The 14,465-nt window shown below is 41.7% G+C and overlaps 1 protein-coding gene across 6 annotated transcripts in view; it reads left to right on the top strand.

The window, feature by feature from the left end:
* SBF2 (SET binding factor 2) overlaps positions 1–14,465 on the top strand; it is a 491,808-nt gene that overhangs the window by 411,936 nt on the left and 65,407 nt on the right. For all 6 annotated transcript variants that reach the window (XM_090032682.1, XM_090032680.1, XM_090032679.1 and 3 more), the window contains one exon: positions 12,486–12,684. In XM_090032682.1, coding sequence (XP_089888808.1) covers positions 12,486–12,684 — 199 coding nt within the window. The remainder of the gene's footprint in view (positions 1–12,485; positions 12,685–14,465) is intronic.

Below are 14,465 nucleotides of genomic sequence, written 5' to 3'. Positions count from 1 at the left end.
CACACTAAGAGAAAGGAAAAGGGTCATAAGGCACACCTTAACCCACAAGAAAGATTTGAGTTCCCTACTCTAAAGATCCTCTGATGGCTCACATTTTTCTCCAGGCCTTATTCAATACATGAAACAGCATAGGGGCGTCTTTTGCCATGAGGTGTATTCCTTGTGGTTGCACCAGGATAAATGCACTTAGGTAAGTTCTCTGGGACTCTATGGACTTGGAGAAAGGAAGAAGCAGGCCAGGTCACACAGCATCCTGAAATAACATTAAGGCAGCCTTGGTCAGGAAGTGCAACTCTTGGAGAATTATTTTCTCTCACCCATCCCATTTTGAAAGCCATATATTTTATTTTCAGAGGGCACGTCTATGTGAGACACTACATTGCCGTAGCAGTGCGCCACAGCAACGTAGCGTCGGTAGGCACAAACTGTGATGCCACAGCTATGTCACCATAGCAACGCACTCCCTCGCTATAGCGTGTTGCTATGGCAGTGTAGCAGCTAAAACTAACTGTGCACCACCAGCATGGCGCAATGTGGGCTGTTACTGTGCCGTCATTTAGTACTTCCGAAAGAAAGTACTAAATGACAGCATAGCAACAATGGCACCATAGGGGCACACATAGACATGCCCAGAGAGTCTGGGCAGCTTGTCACTACAAATAGCTGGGTACTAAGAGATGATCAAAACAGAGCATTCCAAATAAATCCAGTGTTCCCACATTCCACCCTCCCTTCTCCACATACACCTTCCTTTATAGGGACCTCTTGTGTGAGGTACTAGTTTACAAGAAGCAGTGGAATCACTTTTAAGTCTTTGAGCAATGGAAGGAGAGAGTTCACTCCCACTATTTTCTAAATCCAAAAAGAAAGGAGGACCAGTGCCTGGTTCTTGATTTGAGACAGCAAGATACCCTTGTCTTCAACTTCAGTTTCAGGATAGTAACTCTGTCTTCTATAGTGCTGTGCCAGGATCTCCAAGAGTGGCTTGCAGCTGTTAAAGTCCACATTCCTGCTTCATATAAAAATCATCTAGTGCCCAGGAAATACCTGAAATTTCAAATGGGGAATTTACATTATCAATACAGAGTCCTGCCATTCAGGATACCCATAACAGCTCTTCAAATTCCTGGCAGTGGTAGTTCGTTTGAGAAAGCAAGATATCCAGATGTAGTTGTATTTTGATTATTGGCTTATGTGAGGAAATCACCAGAGCACATGACTAACCCTATGCATCAGATACTTCTGCTCTTCACTGGAGTAGGTCACAAAGTTAACATACGAAAGTTGATTTTAGCGCCCACTTGCAAGATGCAGTCTTCCTTAAACTTTTGTAGTATGTCGTTTCCTGCAGTAACACAGCACAGAATACCAGATTTCATCTACATTGTATGCAAGGGGGTTGAAATCTGTATCTGCCCAACAACCATAGCAGACATAAAGGCACAGGTCCCACGGAACTCCAGTTATCCCTAGCTTTTGAAAGAAAAGCAAGGAGATAATCCTTTTCTCCACCATTGCTATGTGGCAAACTACTTACAGGGTCTTTTACATTTGATAAGAGACCTTACGTTGGATCTTCTTCAGACCCAAAGTCCTTAAGTACCCAAGAAAGCCTCTCTGCCTTCCTGTGAATGTACTGGAGTTGAAAGCTGTCAGCCGTGCATGGCATTCATTCCTGTACTCAGAGGAGTGATCATTCAGATATAACTAATAATATTATAGTGATGTTTTATACCAGAGCATGTTCTCTTTTCTTTTTTCAAGAATTTGCACAGCTCTGGACCTGTACTTCTACCACGAAACCACTTTTCCATTCACTTCCCCCACCCCAGGCTTCCAAAATGTCCTTGCAGGCCACTTCACGTGGCACTGAGCTAGCGACCACAAATGGCCAAAGATATTTTACAAGGTATCTCCAACAATTGCGGTCCTTAACCATAAGAAAAGAAATTCATTCTTCCACTGATATCTAAACACCAGAAAAAAACATATGCTGACCCACCACTTGCACTGATATTAAGTGTTACAGGGAAGTGCAGACAGTACTCATTCAGCTATGATGGACTTCCTGGCACTGGCTTGGCCAAATCATTTCTGGTTCTTAGACCTGATGAATCTCCAGTCATCCTCCAATACATACTTCACTTTCCAGATATAAATCTTCCACATGAAGGGACAGACCCTCTATTTAAACTCAGCTTCAATATACCTTCTTGTGTAGATGCTGTGTAACTAACCACCACTTCACTGCTCTACAGAGATCCACAGTAGAAAATACTCAACTTACATGTTCAGTAAACAGGAATCTCTGCCCTCAATTGGAGATTACACAGAATTATTTCATGTAGCAGTAGCTAGATTCCTTAAATACCTTTTTTGCTTCCAACACCTATGCAATCCTGCCACTACCCATATGATTACTACTGGGTTTAAAGTCTCCATGAGTCCCAAAGCATTAGAGCATGTGTTAAGAAATAGACACAATAGTGCATCAATATTCAGGCCCTCTGTCACTAAACTAGAGCACAGAGTAAAGAAGAGTTAAGAGGCTGTGACACAGATGTTTTCACGGTCTGGTGGGTGGCAAATTGGCTTAGCAGTCACACCCAGAGAGTGGTAGTAGATGGGTCGGTATCGACCTGGAAGGATGTGAGTAGTGGGGTCCTGCAGGATTTGGCCCTTGGACCTGTACTCTTCCATATCTTCATCAGTGACTTGGATGTGTGTGTGAAGTGTACTGTGTCTAAGTTTACAGACAATACTGAATTGTGGGCTGAAGTGCACACTCCGAAGGGTAGGGAACAATTGCAGGTAGACCTGGACAGATTGGAAAAGTAGGCAGTACACAATAGGATGCAGTACAACAAGGACAAGTGCAGAGTGCTGCACCTAGGGTGCAAAAATATCCAGCATACCTACTGGCTGGGAAGCGACCCTCTCAGCAACCAGAAGCGGAAAGGGATCTCAGAGTCATAATGGACTCCAAGATGAATTTGAGTCGACAGTGTGATGAAATCGTCAGCAAAGCTAACCACACTTTATTATGCATCAGCAGATGCATGACAAATAGAACCAAGGAGGTGATGCTTCGCCTCTATGCATCATTGGTCAGACCACAGTTGGAGTATTGTGTCCAGCTTTGGACTCTGTACTTTAAGAAGGATGTGAATAACCTCAAGAGGGTCTGGAGGAGGGCCACTCATATAGTTAGGGGCTTACAGGACAAGCCTTATGAGGAGAGACCAAGGGACCTGGACCTCTTCAGCCTCCACAAGTGAAAGCTGAAAGTTGATCATGTGGTCGCCTACAAATTCATTACGGGGATGCAGCAAGGGATTGGAGATGCTCTGTTCACCAGAGCGCCTCTTGGGGTAACAAGGAACAATGGTCACAAACTAACAGAGAGCAGATTTAGACTAGATATCAGGAAAAACTTCTTCACAGTAAGGGTGGCCAAAATTTGGAATGGGCTTCCGAGGGAGGTAGTGCTCTCCCGTACCTTGGGGGTCTTTAAGAGAAGGCTGGATAGGCATCTGCCTGGGGTCATCTGACCCCAGCACTTTTTCCTGCTTAGGCAGGGGGTCGGACTTGTTGATCTGTTGAGGTCCCTTCTGACCCTAGTATCTATGCATTTATGATGATTTTGTAAAGACTCCAGTTGCTCTCCCCATCTAAGAAATCCTTTACTCTGAACGAGATTGCCACTTTGACCCCAGTGGTGGCAGTCTGTGAGCTTAGTGCCTTCCAAAGTTGCTTTGAAGGATGGCTAAAGCCTTGGGCATCATGACAACAGTAATCTGAGAGAACACTCACAGTGTAGCTGATATCTCATTGCAAACAAGATTTTCCTTAAAAACAGTGAGGTTATATTTGACCCCACAGAGAGATTGTGGAACTCTCCAATTTTACTCCTTCCTACTTCAGAGAGAGTATTAAAATGCTAGTGAGTCCCACTCAAGAGCTTTGAATATTGTATGCATGTCTGACATCAAGATTGCTTGTAGTATGTGGTCCTTGAAATGACCAGCTTTACCAGGACTCCAAAAGGAAAGGACCAAAAAATTAGACTTCTTGCACAGAAAAGGTTTACTTATTGGACTTCTTCCAGCTCTGCCTTGTTAACTACCAGGACCTATTAGCTGTTTACAGTTTTTATTCAAAAGTGGGTCATTTCTCCTGACCTAAGCTCTAGGCTTCTGTGGGACTGTAGAGACAGGCTGAGATAACCTGTAAACAAGAAGTAATGGTAACAAATCTCCATCACAGGCTGTAATAGGTGAGTCTGATACTGGCTCTCAGTCCAGGAGTGTGATAGTCACAATACACAAGGCAGCTTGGTAACAATTATAGCAACTCAAACTTGCTTCATATTATTATGTCATGTCAGCATAGGTTACACTGCTTGCCAGACTTCATGAGGCTTCTCCAACTCTAGCTTTGGTCACTTCCTTTATTTTATTTTTTATCTACAGAACAAGAAAGTCCTAATGCCACCTTCATGTTCTCACAGCACTAAACTTGTATCTGAATTCTGACAGTGTCTCAAGCTGTTCACAAGCTTTCCACCATCCAGATCATTAAAAATAAACTGCCTGGAATGAGATCTTGAGCCTAGCAAGACCATTACCAGGTACAAGGAATGGTACCTGGTAATGGCCCTGCAGGACATGGAATTACACATAAAAGTCTTGGCAGACAAGGTTCTTTGAATGAATCTGGTATCTTTTATTAGACCAACTTAAATAGGTGGACAACAATTATTAAGCAAGCTTTTTGGGTTCAAAAACCCTTTGTCAGCCTAAGGAAATTTCAGTAGATGGTGTGTGCTCTTCCTGGATGGAATGAAAAGTAGAGAAGCCAGAGGCTGGGCTGGTATGCATACAAGACAGGCAGTCAGTGAAAATGTAGATTGAGGAGTCAAAGAGTGAGGGACAGGCTGTTGGGGGAGAGAAAGGGGATGAATAGTGGAGAGATACCTAGGGAGTCAGCTGTCAGGCAGGTTACAGTGTGTCATAAATCCAATGTCTATATTTAGTCCATGATTTTTAGTATCTGGGAGGTTGATGAAGTGGAGTTCATAGGCTTGTCTCTGAGAAGTGTTCTGTAAGTTTCCTTTGAGGTTCAGCCTGAGAGACTGGAGAGAGCGTGGTTTTCTTGTGAGAAATGTGCCCCCACCGGTAACTGGGTATTCCTGTCTTTGATGGATTTCCAGTGTGCATTCATTCTGGTGTGCAGTTGTTGTTTGGTCTCTCCTGCGTATTTTCCATCAGGGCATTTGATGCATTGGATGAGATATATTACATTTCTGGAGATGCAGCTGTAAGATGCAGGGATGCTGATGGCTCTGTTGTGGGGTGTAGAAATTGTGGGGGTGGTGGAGATGTGTTGGCAGGTTTTGCATTTCTTGTCATGGCATGGTCTGTATCCTTTTGGTGTGTTCTGGCTTGAGGAAGGTTGCTTCTGGTGATGACGTGAGCGAGGTTTGGTGCTTGTTTGAAGTGTCCTTGTTGGGTGAAAGCCTTTTTAAGATTGGTGAGGTAGCAATCTCGGGTGTTCTCTTCAGTGCAAATATCAGATACCACCAAATTTGCACTGAAGAGAACACCCGAGATTGCCACTTCACCAATCTTAAAAAGTCTTTCACCCAACAAGGACCCTTCTCCAGAGAGATAGATCGCATGTTTGAAAGAGGCATCTGGATACCATGTGAAGAACTGCTGCAGTACAGAAGAAAACCCCCCACAAATCATACACCGCTGGTTATGACATATCACCCCTCCCTTGAACCTATGCAGAAAATTCTCAAACAATTGCAACCCATACTAGAAAGAGACCCTACTCTTAAAAAGATCTTCCCAGAGCCACCCATCCTAGCCTTTAAACAAGCACCAAACCTCGCTAACCTCATCACCAAAAGCAAACTTCCTCAAGCCAAGAACACACCAAAAGGATACAGACCATGCCATGACAAGAAATGCAAAACCTGCCAACACATCTCCACCACCCCCACAATTTCTATACCCCACAACAGAGCCATCAGCATCCCCACATCTTACAGCTGCACCTCCAGAAATGTAATATATCTCATCCAATGCACCAAATGCCCTGATAGAAAATACGTAGAAGAGACCAAACAACAACTGCACACCAGAATGAATGCACACTGGAAATCTATCAAAGACAGGAATACCCAGTTACTGGTATGGGCACATTTCTCACAAGAAAACCACGCTCTCTCCAATCTCTAAGGCTGATCCTCAAAGGAAACTTACAAAACACTTCCCAGAGACCAGCCTATGAACTCCACTTCATCAACCTCCTGGATACTAAAAATCATGGACTAAATAGAGACATTGGATTTATGACGCATTATAACCTGCCTGACAGCTGAGTCCCTAGGTATCTCTCCACTATTCATCCCCCTTCTCTCTCTCTCTCTCGCCCCCCCTCCCCCAGCCTGTCTCTCACCCTTTGACTCCTCAATCTACATTTTCACTGACTGCCTGTCTTGCATGCACACCAGCCCAGCCTCTCTGGCTTCTCTACTTTTCATTCCATCCAGGAAGAGCACACACCAACTGCTGAAACTTCCTTATCCTGACAAAGGGTTTTTGAACCTGAAAGCTTGCTTAATAATTGTTGTCCAACTGTTTAAGTTGGTCTGATAAAAAATATCAAGTTCACCCAAAGAACCTTGTCTGCCTGTGTCCTTAGACCAGCACAGCTACAATCTACACCCCTGTAACATAAATGTCTTGGAGCTCGCAGGTATCAGAACTGTACCTGTAGCACTCCTCCCTGTCCTACAAGACCCAACCACAGACAATACAAGAGCCTTACATAAGCAAGCCTAGTAGCATTCATTCTTACACTCTCTGCAGAAAAGTAATGAGACTGGAACTGCTATCATTTGCCAGGCTGTGTACCTCCTAGGAGTCGGTCTCAACTTGGCAGACAACCTAAGGAGGCAGTCTCTCACCACCTACAACAGGTTACTACTGAAATCCATCACCAAATTAGTATTCCAAGAGTTAGAAGTGTGATAGACTTGTTTGAGCCCAAGGACAGTGCAAAATGGGACTGTTACTGAATGCCTGCCTTCTACAGTAGAATCAAGGCCTCCTATGCACCTTCCTGCCAAGTCCACTAATGTCCAGGGTGTTTGCTAGGTCAGACAAAACCAGGCAATTCTGGCTCGCAGGCTTGTAACACAACTACCCATCAGGCTCCCACGCTGCCCAGACCTGCTGTGGCAAGATCAGGTATTCCAGCTAAACATGAAGTCACTGCAACTGACATCTGTGGATGTTGGCCAGATGAACACCATTGAAAAGCAACTGTTCCTCGCCCATTCAGGAAATCCTGGCTCAGAGCAGGAAGATATTGTTTGCCAAATGGAAAAGGTTCTTGATACAAGCAGTCCAACACATCCTACACGTTTCGTGCTGTAGTACTAAAGTTTCTTTAGTATTGGCTGCATTTGAAACATTTTAAACTTTCATTTAGCTCAGTCGAGGTCCATCTGGCAGCAATATTTTCATGTCATCCACAAAGACAATCACTCATTCAAGGGTGTTGAAATATCTTACAGGACTAATGTAGGCTCTATCCTCTGGTTAAAGAACCAGCAGGGGCTTCAGTATCCTATTATGAGTGCTCCATCTTATTCAGAACTCTCTTTCTGGTAGTTACCACTTCAGCCAGAAGAGTGGGTGAGTTTCAGGTTCTCATGGCAGAATGCCCAATATATCTCATTCCATAAATTAAAGGTTGTCAGGCAGAAGACAGGGCAGGGTGGCAGCTTAAAGACTAACTGGTTCAGAGAAGCATAAGCTTTCATATGTGACAGCCTACTTCATCAAATGCTGTGGCCTACAAAAACGTATGCCTCTCTGAACCAGTTAGTCTCTAAACTGCCACCCATCAGTTCTCTGTCTGTAGTAATTGTTTTTTTCTGAAATGCTTTAGTTCAAGTGGAAGGTGTGACCTTCCACTAATCTGCTCTTTTAGAGTCCTGAGCTACAATGAGTTCTTAATTCTGAGAGAAGATTGTAGCTATTCTAGCCTTTATGTTGTTATACAGAAGCACAAAGAAAAATGGGTGTATGCTTGGCACAGATGCATATTGATATTCAGAGCTTGACCCATGAAGGGGTATTTGCACACTTATCATAATATCTCAAAAAACTACACTTGTGGTAGGATAGGTAAACTTTCTTTCTTTAAGATGTGGTGCTCTCATATAGTCCCTAATCTGAACTCCTGTCTGTTTCAGGGCCCTAGCCAACGGTAGAGCAGTGTGGCATCTTAGGGTATGCCCCCATGAGTGTGCATGTGTGGTTTGCGGCAGCTCAAAGCAGTGTGAGGCACTGCAAACTGCATGTGACACGTGCAAGCATTTGCCGTGCTAATTAGCAACACAGCAGGGGTGGGGGTTGACACTGGGAGATCCTGGTGTCAAAAAAAGAACCACCGCTGAAAAAGCAGTGTGGCACACGCAGCAGCAGAGTGTACCGCCAAAAACCAGAGCCTGGCTGGCCAGAGCCACACTCTGGCTGTCAGCCAGGCTCTGAGCAGCTGGATCACCATCACTGCTGCCCCAGGAGGCCCCCAGTACCACACGTAAGGCTGCTGGGGCCAGCGTGGTTGCTGGCCCCAGCATCTCGTACCCCACCCCAAACAATTTGTCCCACACCAACCTTACCTACAGGGGCATGTGCAGCAGCACAGATTTGTGCCACTGCTATTTTTGCTGCAGCAATCGCATGCCCCTGCATGTGGGAATATGCCCTTAGAGACTGACTTTTTCATAGAGGCAAAAATATTCATAGGCAACAAACTACTTAATCAGATGCTGTGAATGGATCTGCAGAGAGCAGGAAATGAATGAATATTGTATTTTCAGAATGAATAAAGTAATTTAAATACAAAGGATTCATTCTCAGAAACAAATAAAGTAATTTAAATACAAAAAATAGGGAAAGGGGGAGAAGAGGATGGGGAGAGGGGGTACTACTGAGCGAGGCAAAGGTGGGTTGAAGAGAACAAAAACAGTTAACCCACTGACAGACACAAGGGTTATAAAAGCTAGTCCAGGCAATGGAATAAGAATTCAGAGTCTCTGTCAATACTTGCATACTTTTCACAGTCCAGTCTGTGGGTGAGTTCTCCTTCTGCAATTTTGCATTCAAGTTTGGTTTTTAAAGTTTTGTTTTTAAGAACAGCTACATAGTGGTGGACTTTCCAGGTAGGTTAAAGTCTTCTGTCACAGGTTTTTGTATCTCTGGAATTGATGTTAGATCACTCTATGTTTGACCTTTTATGTAGGGATTGACCCTTCTATCCAACATAGGTAGTAGAGGATCTCTGTAAGCAGGTGATTGCATGTATGACATTGGTATAGGAGCAGGTGCATGAACCTAGATGTTATAATCTTTGTTCTTTGGTGCAGGTATGATGTGGTCTGTGTTGATGAAGGGGCACTGCTGGCATCTAGGTCTATAGCAAAGCCTAGTGGTTTAGTGAGAATTGGAGTTAGGGTAGGTTATTGCTGGAGAGCTGTCATTTGAGGTTGGGGTGCTGCCTATAAACAAGGACAGACTTGTCTCCAAGGCTGTCTTGAGATGGTCATTACCTTTCAGGAGAGGTTAGAAGTTGCATACAGTCCTACATGGGAAGATCTAAGATTGTTGTAAGGGCAGTTGACCCCACCCCCTTTGGCAGAGAGCTCACTGCACATGTGCCACCCCACCATGATCCTGGATACCCATAGGCTCTCTGAGCTCACTGGTATGTCAGACCAGCTCCTGCTGGAGCACCCTGTATGCTATGAGCTCTGAGCTTACCAGCTTGTCAATGGTGCGCATTATTGCCCTTAGTCCTTCCCCTCATCTCCCTACTCTCCTGCCAGTTCAACTGTAGGGGCAAAGAGCAGCTCTGATTCTGCTTTTGTTCGCTCCAGAGCCCAGGGGCTGAGCACCATCACCACTAGTCCCCTCTAACTCAAAAGCATAAGGTGCATGGACACCAGAGTTGGAATGCCTCTAGTCAACACATCTAAAATAATTACTGCAGACCGTTACTGTAGATAAGTAACTATTGCTTTCCATTCAGAAATGTAAAATATTGAGTTGGTTCTTAAAGATGTGAAAAAATATTTCTAAAACCCATATAGCTTTTTGCTTTTAGTATACTTTTATTAACTAGAAAACACTTGTCACTTTTCTTTCTTTGACAAGTATATAAACATAACAAAGAAAAGGGAGGTATCTGATGTAAAACTCTGTTTAGAGTTTTAGATTAAATATGGTGTAGGTTATTTTGGCTTGGAGTGTATTAGGAGCAACAAAGCAGTCTGTTAAGCACCATATACTAGAACAGCTGCCTGAATGAAAGGAATTCACGTTTCTATCATGGAAGTTATTTCTCCGTATAACATTTTAATTTGTTAAACTTTTTAAAATTTGAAATACATACATTTTTCCCCAGTACCTTTGCTCCAGCATTCATATAGAAATAATTCTGCTTATATGCACACGCATTTTATAAAGATAAAATCAAAAAGGCGCAGGGAACTAATAGAATGAATAATAAATCTGCCTACAGACATATTTTGGAAAGGCTTAAGTAAAATAGCGATAATGGGCAGGTGGCAAAATTTTTTATAAAGAGCGTGTCTGCCTTGAATTTCATTGCAACTCAAGCTTGTAATAGACTTTTCACCTTTCATGGCTATTTTTTTTCCAGGTTTGGAAAGTACAGTTGATAGAAATACTGTGCTGAAGAAGGCTGTTGTTTGACACTGAAGGCGATTATACACGTGCTCTGGAAGTGGGGGGTTGGAGCGGCTCTGAGAGATGCTATAATTAAAGTGCCTGCAATGTCTCGTGTATCAGCATCCCCACACTTCAAAATGGTGGTGGGGGCATTTTATCTAAAGATTATTCAATGAGCTTTAGATAATGCACCACCGCTGCCATTTTTTAAGTGCAGGGACACTGATACACAAGACACGGGAGGCTGCTGAAGTGCAGTAGTTGCCACGCTCCAGCATATTCGATTAATGGAGTGTTGTAGATTAATTGAGTCTGCTCTGAACACATCGGAGCAGTGTCCCTGCTTGTGTATAGGCACCCTGATACTCGAGCATTAAAAATAAATAAATAAGATTATCTGTTGTTAAAACATAGTATAAAAGGCATTAATTCCATGGGCTAATACTTAGACACATGAACACAGCTTATTAAGATAGTTAAAAAGAAAGCATGGAATCTATTTCTTTCTAGCTAAGGCATTTATACAGATATCGTTTATTACCAATAGTGTGTCCACCCATTGTATGCACTACCCCTTTTATACTGTGAATATATCATTTTTTTCATAAATAAATACCCAGCTAGAAGAAATATACTCATCGATTCAGCTCAGGTGAATCCAAAGGAAATTCCAAAATTCTGTAGACAATGTCAGTCATCCCAGCCAGCCTTCAAGCCACAAATTCTGCTACCGAACACAGGATATATTTAGGTTCAATTTATGTTTCTAGTAAGTGCATCCTTTAGATATGTGTCCCATTCAGCAAAGGGTACGTTATTCTGTTCAGAGTTTAATTATTTTGGCTGATGATAAAGGGAGGAAGGTGAGAATGTTGGGCAGGGGGAAGGATATGAAGGAGGACCATAGAACTCATTGTGGAGTTTGCTGCTGAAGTTATTGAAGTCAGTAACCTGAAAATTTTTTTTAAAGGATTGGATGTTTATACAACTATCTGTTACATCTACAGTTGTTGTTATAGCAATGACAGACTTTGTGGAAGGAACATTACATTTTGTGCGTCAGGGTTTAACTCAATCTCTGTGACTGATGGAGATTAAATCTAATGTTGGACAGCAAGTCAACATACATCAGTCTACGGCTGGAGTCTCATGCTTTCCTCTGAAGAGTTTTAGATCAGAGACTGGACCAGATGGTCTTCAAGTCTGACCCGTGATGGCAAATTCTTACTTTTCTTGGTTGGGAGACAGACAGATGCCTTTCCTTCTAGAATGGCCATCATTCTACCTGCCTTCATAAGGGAGATTAGATGCACATGAATAGTAAAGATCCTATGTTGACTTTCCCAGTGCTGTAGATTAAGTTGAACTACCTACTTGAAATTATTCTGGCTCACTTTTGCTTGGAGGTAAGTAGAACTGCTTAAGTCTTGGATAGTATTTGAATGCAAAGTCACTCGTAACCTTTTCAAGGTGCTTCTACTTTATGTATACTTCCTTCCACCAGTTCTAGCATAGGTAACCTTTAGCTTAAGTTACTTTACTATAGTTTATGACCTGTATAATATGATGTTTATCCTTATTTGCCCCCACTATTGGCTATTGCTGATAGGATAAAGTTCATATTTTACTCAGAATGAAGCGAGTAAGTCTTTATGTAACTACTACTGAGTGACTTAATACTAAGCTACCATACTATCTTAACTTCTTAAGTTTCAGATGACAGTGAACTGCACCCAAGTGGTACTTTAAAAGCCTCAGAGAAATCAACAATGGAGCAGTTAGTAGAAAGAGCCTGTTTTAGAGACTACCAGCGTTTGGGGCTTGGAACCATCAGTAGTAGTTCTTCTCGCTCAAAAACAGAGTATTTAAAAATAACTGCATTGAACAGGATGTATTCACTTTGCAGAAGGTGAGTTCAACAATTTGCTTTTGTATTTACAAAAACACATGCTATATTACACAGCACTTGCAGTTCATATAACATAATTCATCAATTCAGAGAGTTTATTTTGTGGAAATTGTACTTCTCTTCAAATTTGTGACCTAAAAACTGGTAATAGATAACTTAAAATAATCATAGCAGCAATTGTCTGTCTTTAGTTACTTGCATCATTGCATATTGAGCTACTAATACATGTGTTTTATAGATCTATAATTTCCATTTTTTATATTAAAAAGTTGAATTTATATACTTTAAGGGCTTATTTTCCTATCAGGTTATGGTAGATATGTACAATCAGTTCACTTTAATATTACTGGAGCTTACATAAAACTCCTATTCATGAGCTGGAGAGCAAGCACTAGAAACATGTATATTTAATTATTTAGTTCAAACCAAAAGCAAGCAAATGAATCGGTTGTCAGAGTTTTTAGAAAATGTTCATCACAAATGCTAAAAGCTACATATGGCATGTGAACAAATTAATATTATTAAGAAGAGAATTCATAAGCCTTTTTTAATTGGGAAAGTTTGTTGAGATTTACTATCATGAAGCTGGCCATATAGAAATGGGATACCACTTCCACCCCCGCCCCCAGTGGTCTCCCAAGTCAGTGGAGGTGGGGCTGCATTCCAGGCAGGCAGCAGTGTCTCTCCAGCTCCCTGCCAGATGGTACCCTGTGCCCCTGCATTTCCAGGACGCCATTATAATTCTCAACAGCTGGCCAGGACCTGCCTCTGAAATCCAGAACTGTCCCAGCTAAACCAGTATATATGGTCACCCTAACTACCACTCTCCACAAAAATGCTGTTTAACGCAGCAGCAGATGTGCAGAAGTAACATTATAGGAGCACTCGCATCTCCTAAAGCCAACACAAGCAAACAGCTGTTTTAATTACAGAAAATGAAATTGCCAGTATTTTCATGGGGAGGGCACAAAAGAATATTAAATCCAATCTGTTTGCTTTTGTCCAAAGTAACAATCTAATAGCAGCATTTTTGTTCAATCACTAGTGAATGTGATGCAAATTGAGGCAAATAAATCTATGCTTTGCTTTAATTATGCCTTAAAAACATATCTTACATTTTTGTCACTAGTTTTGGAAGTGTGATCATTGTCTGTTTTGTTCACAAATTGCAGGATCTGATTGGTTACTTAATATCATGTGGTTTTAATTTTTTAAGAAAAGACCATAACCACTTTTGCATCCACTCCATGGCAGTATATTTATTAAATGTCAAAAGATTTCATTTATCCTGATTTTGCTCTTCCTTACAAAGCAAAACCAATATTGTATTTTATAGAAGCAAAAGCATTCTTTAGTAACCCCTGAAATCTCCCAAGTACTATTCTTAACTTTCAGTTTCTGTCAACGTAAAATTAATACTTCAATTGCATTTTCTTTTTAGGAAAAATGAAAAAAAAATCATATTGCTTGAATCCTTATTCATTTATATAACCAGAGACAATGGTTTTGTCAGATTTTGCCTTTCCAAGCAGTGATAGCATGAAAGCTGTCTTTGTTTTATATTGTTTAAAACACTATATAACTAGCAGTCAGTAATGAGCTATTCCACAACTTTCTTACTAAAATATTTAAAAACATATTGACATGGATCAGTTATCATCAGTGCCAAAATGTTGATTTTTGGTTATGATGTTTTAATTTACAGAATCTGAACATTCTTGCTTTTAAAATGGCAGTGTCTATATACTATCAATGTGGTCAAATATGAAAATAATTTGTGT

Source organism: Crocodylus siamensis, chromosome 2 (assembly GCF_052110815.1).
Source record: "Crocodylus siamensis isolate JL-2025a chromosome 2, ASM5211081v1, whole genome shotgun sequence".
NCBI classification, from domain to species: Eukaryota; Metazoa; Chordata; order Crocodylia; family Crocodylidae; genus Crocodylus; species Crocodylus siamensis.
Note: the sequence above shows the minus strand (reverse complement) of the source record. Positions and strands in the feature narration are given on the sequence as shown.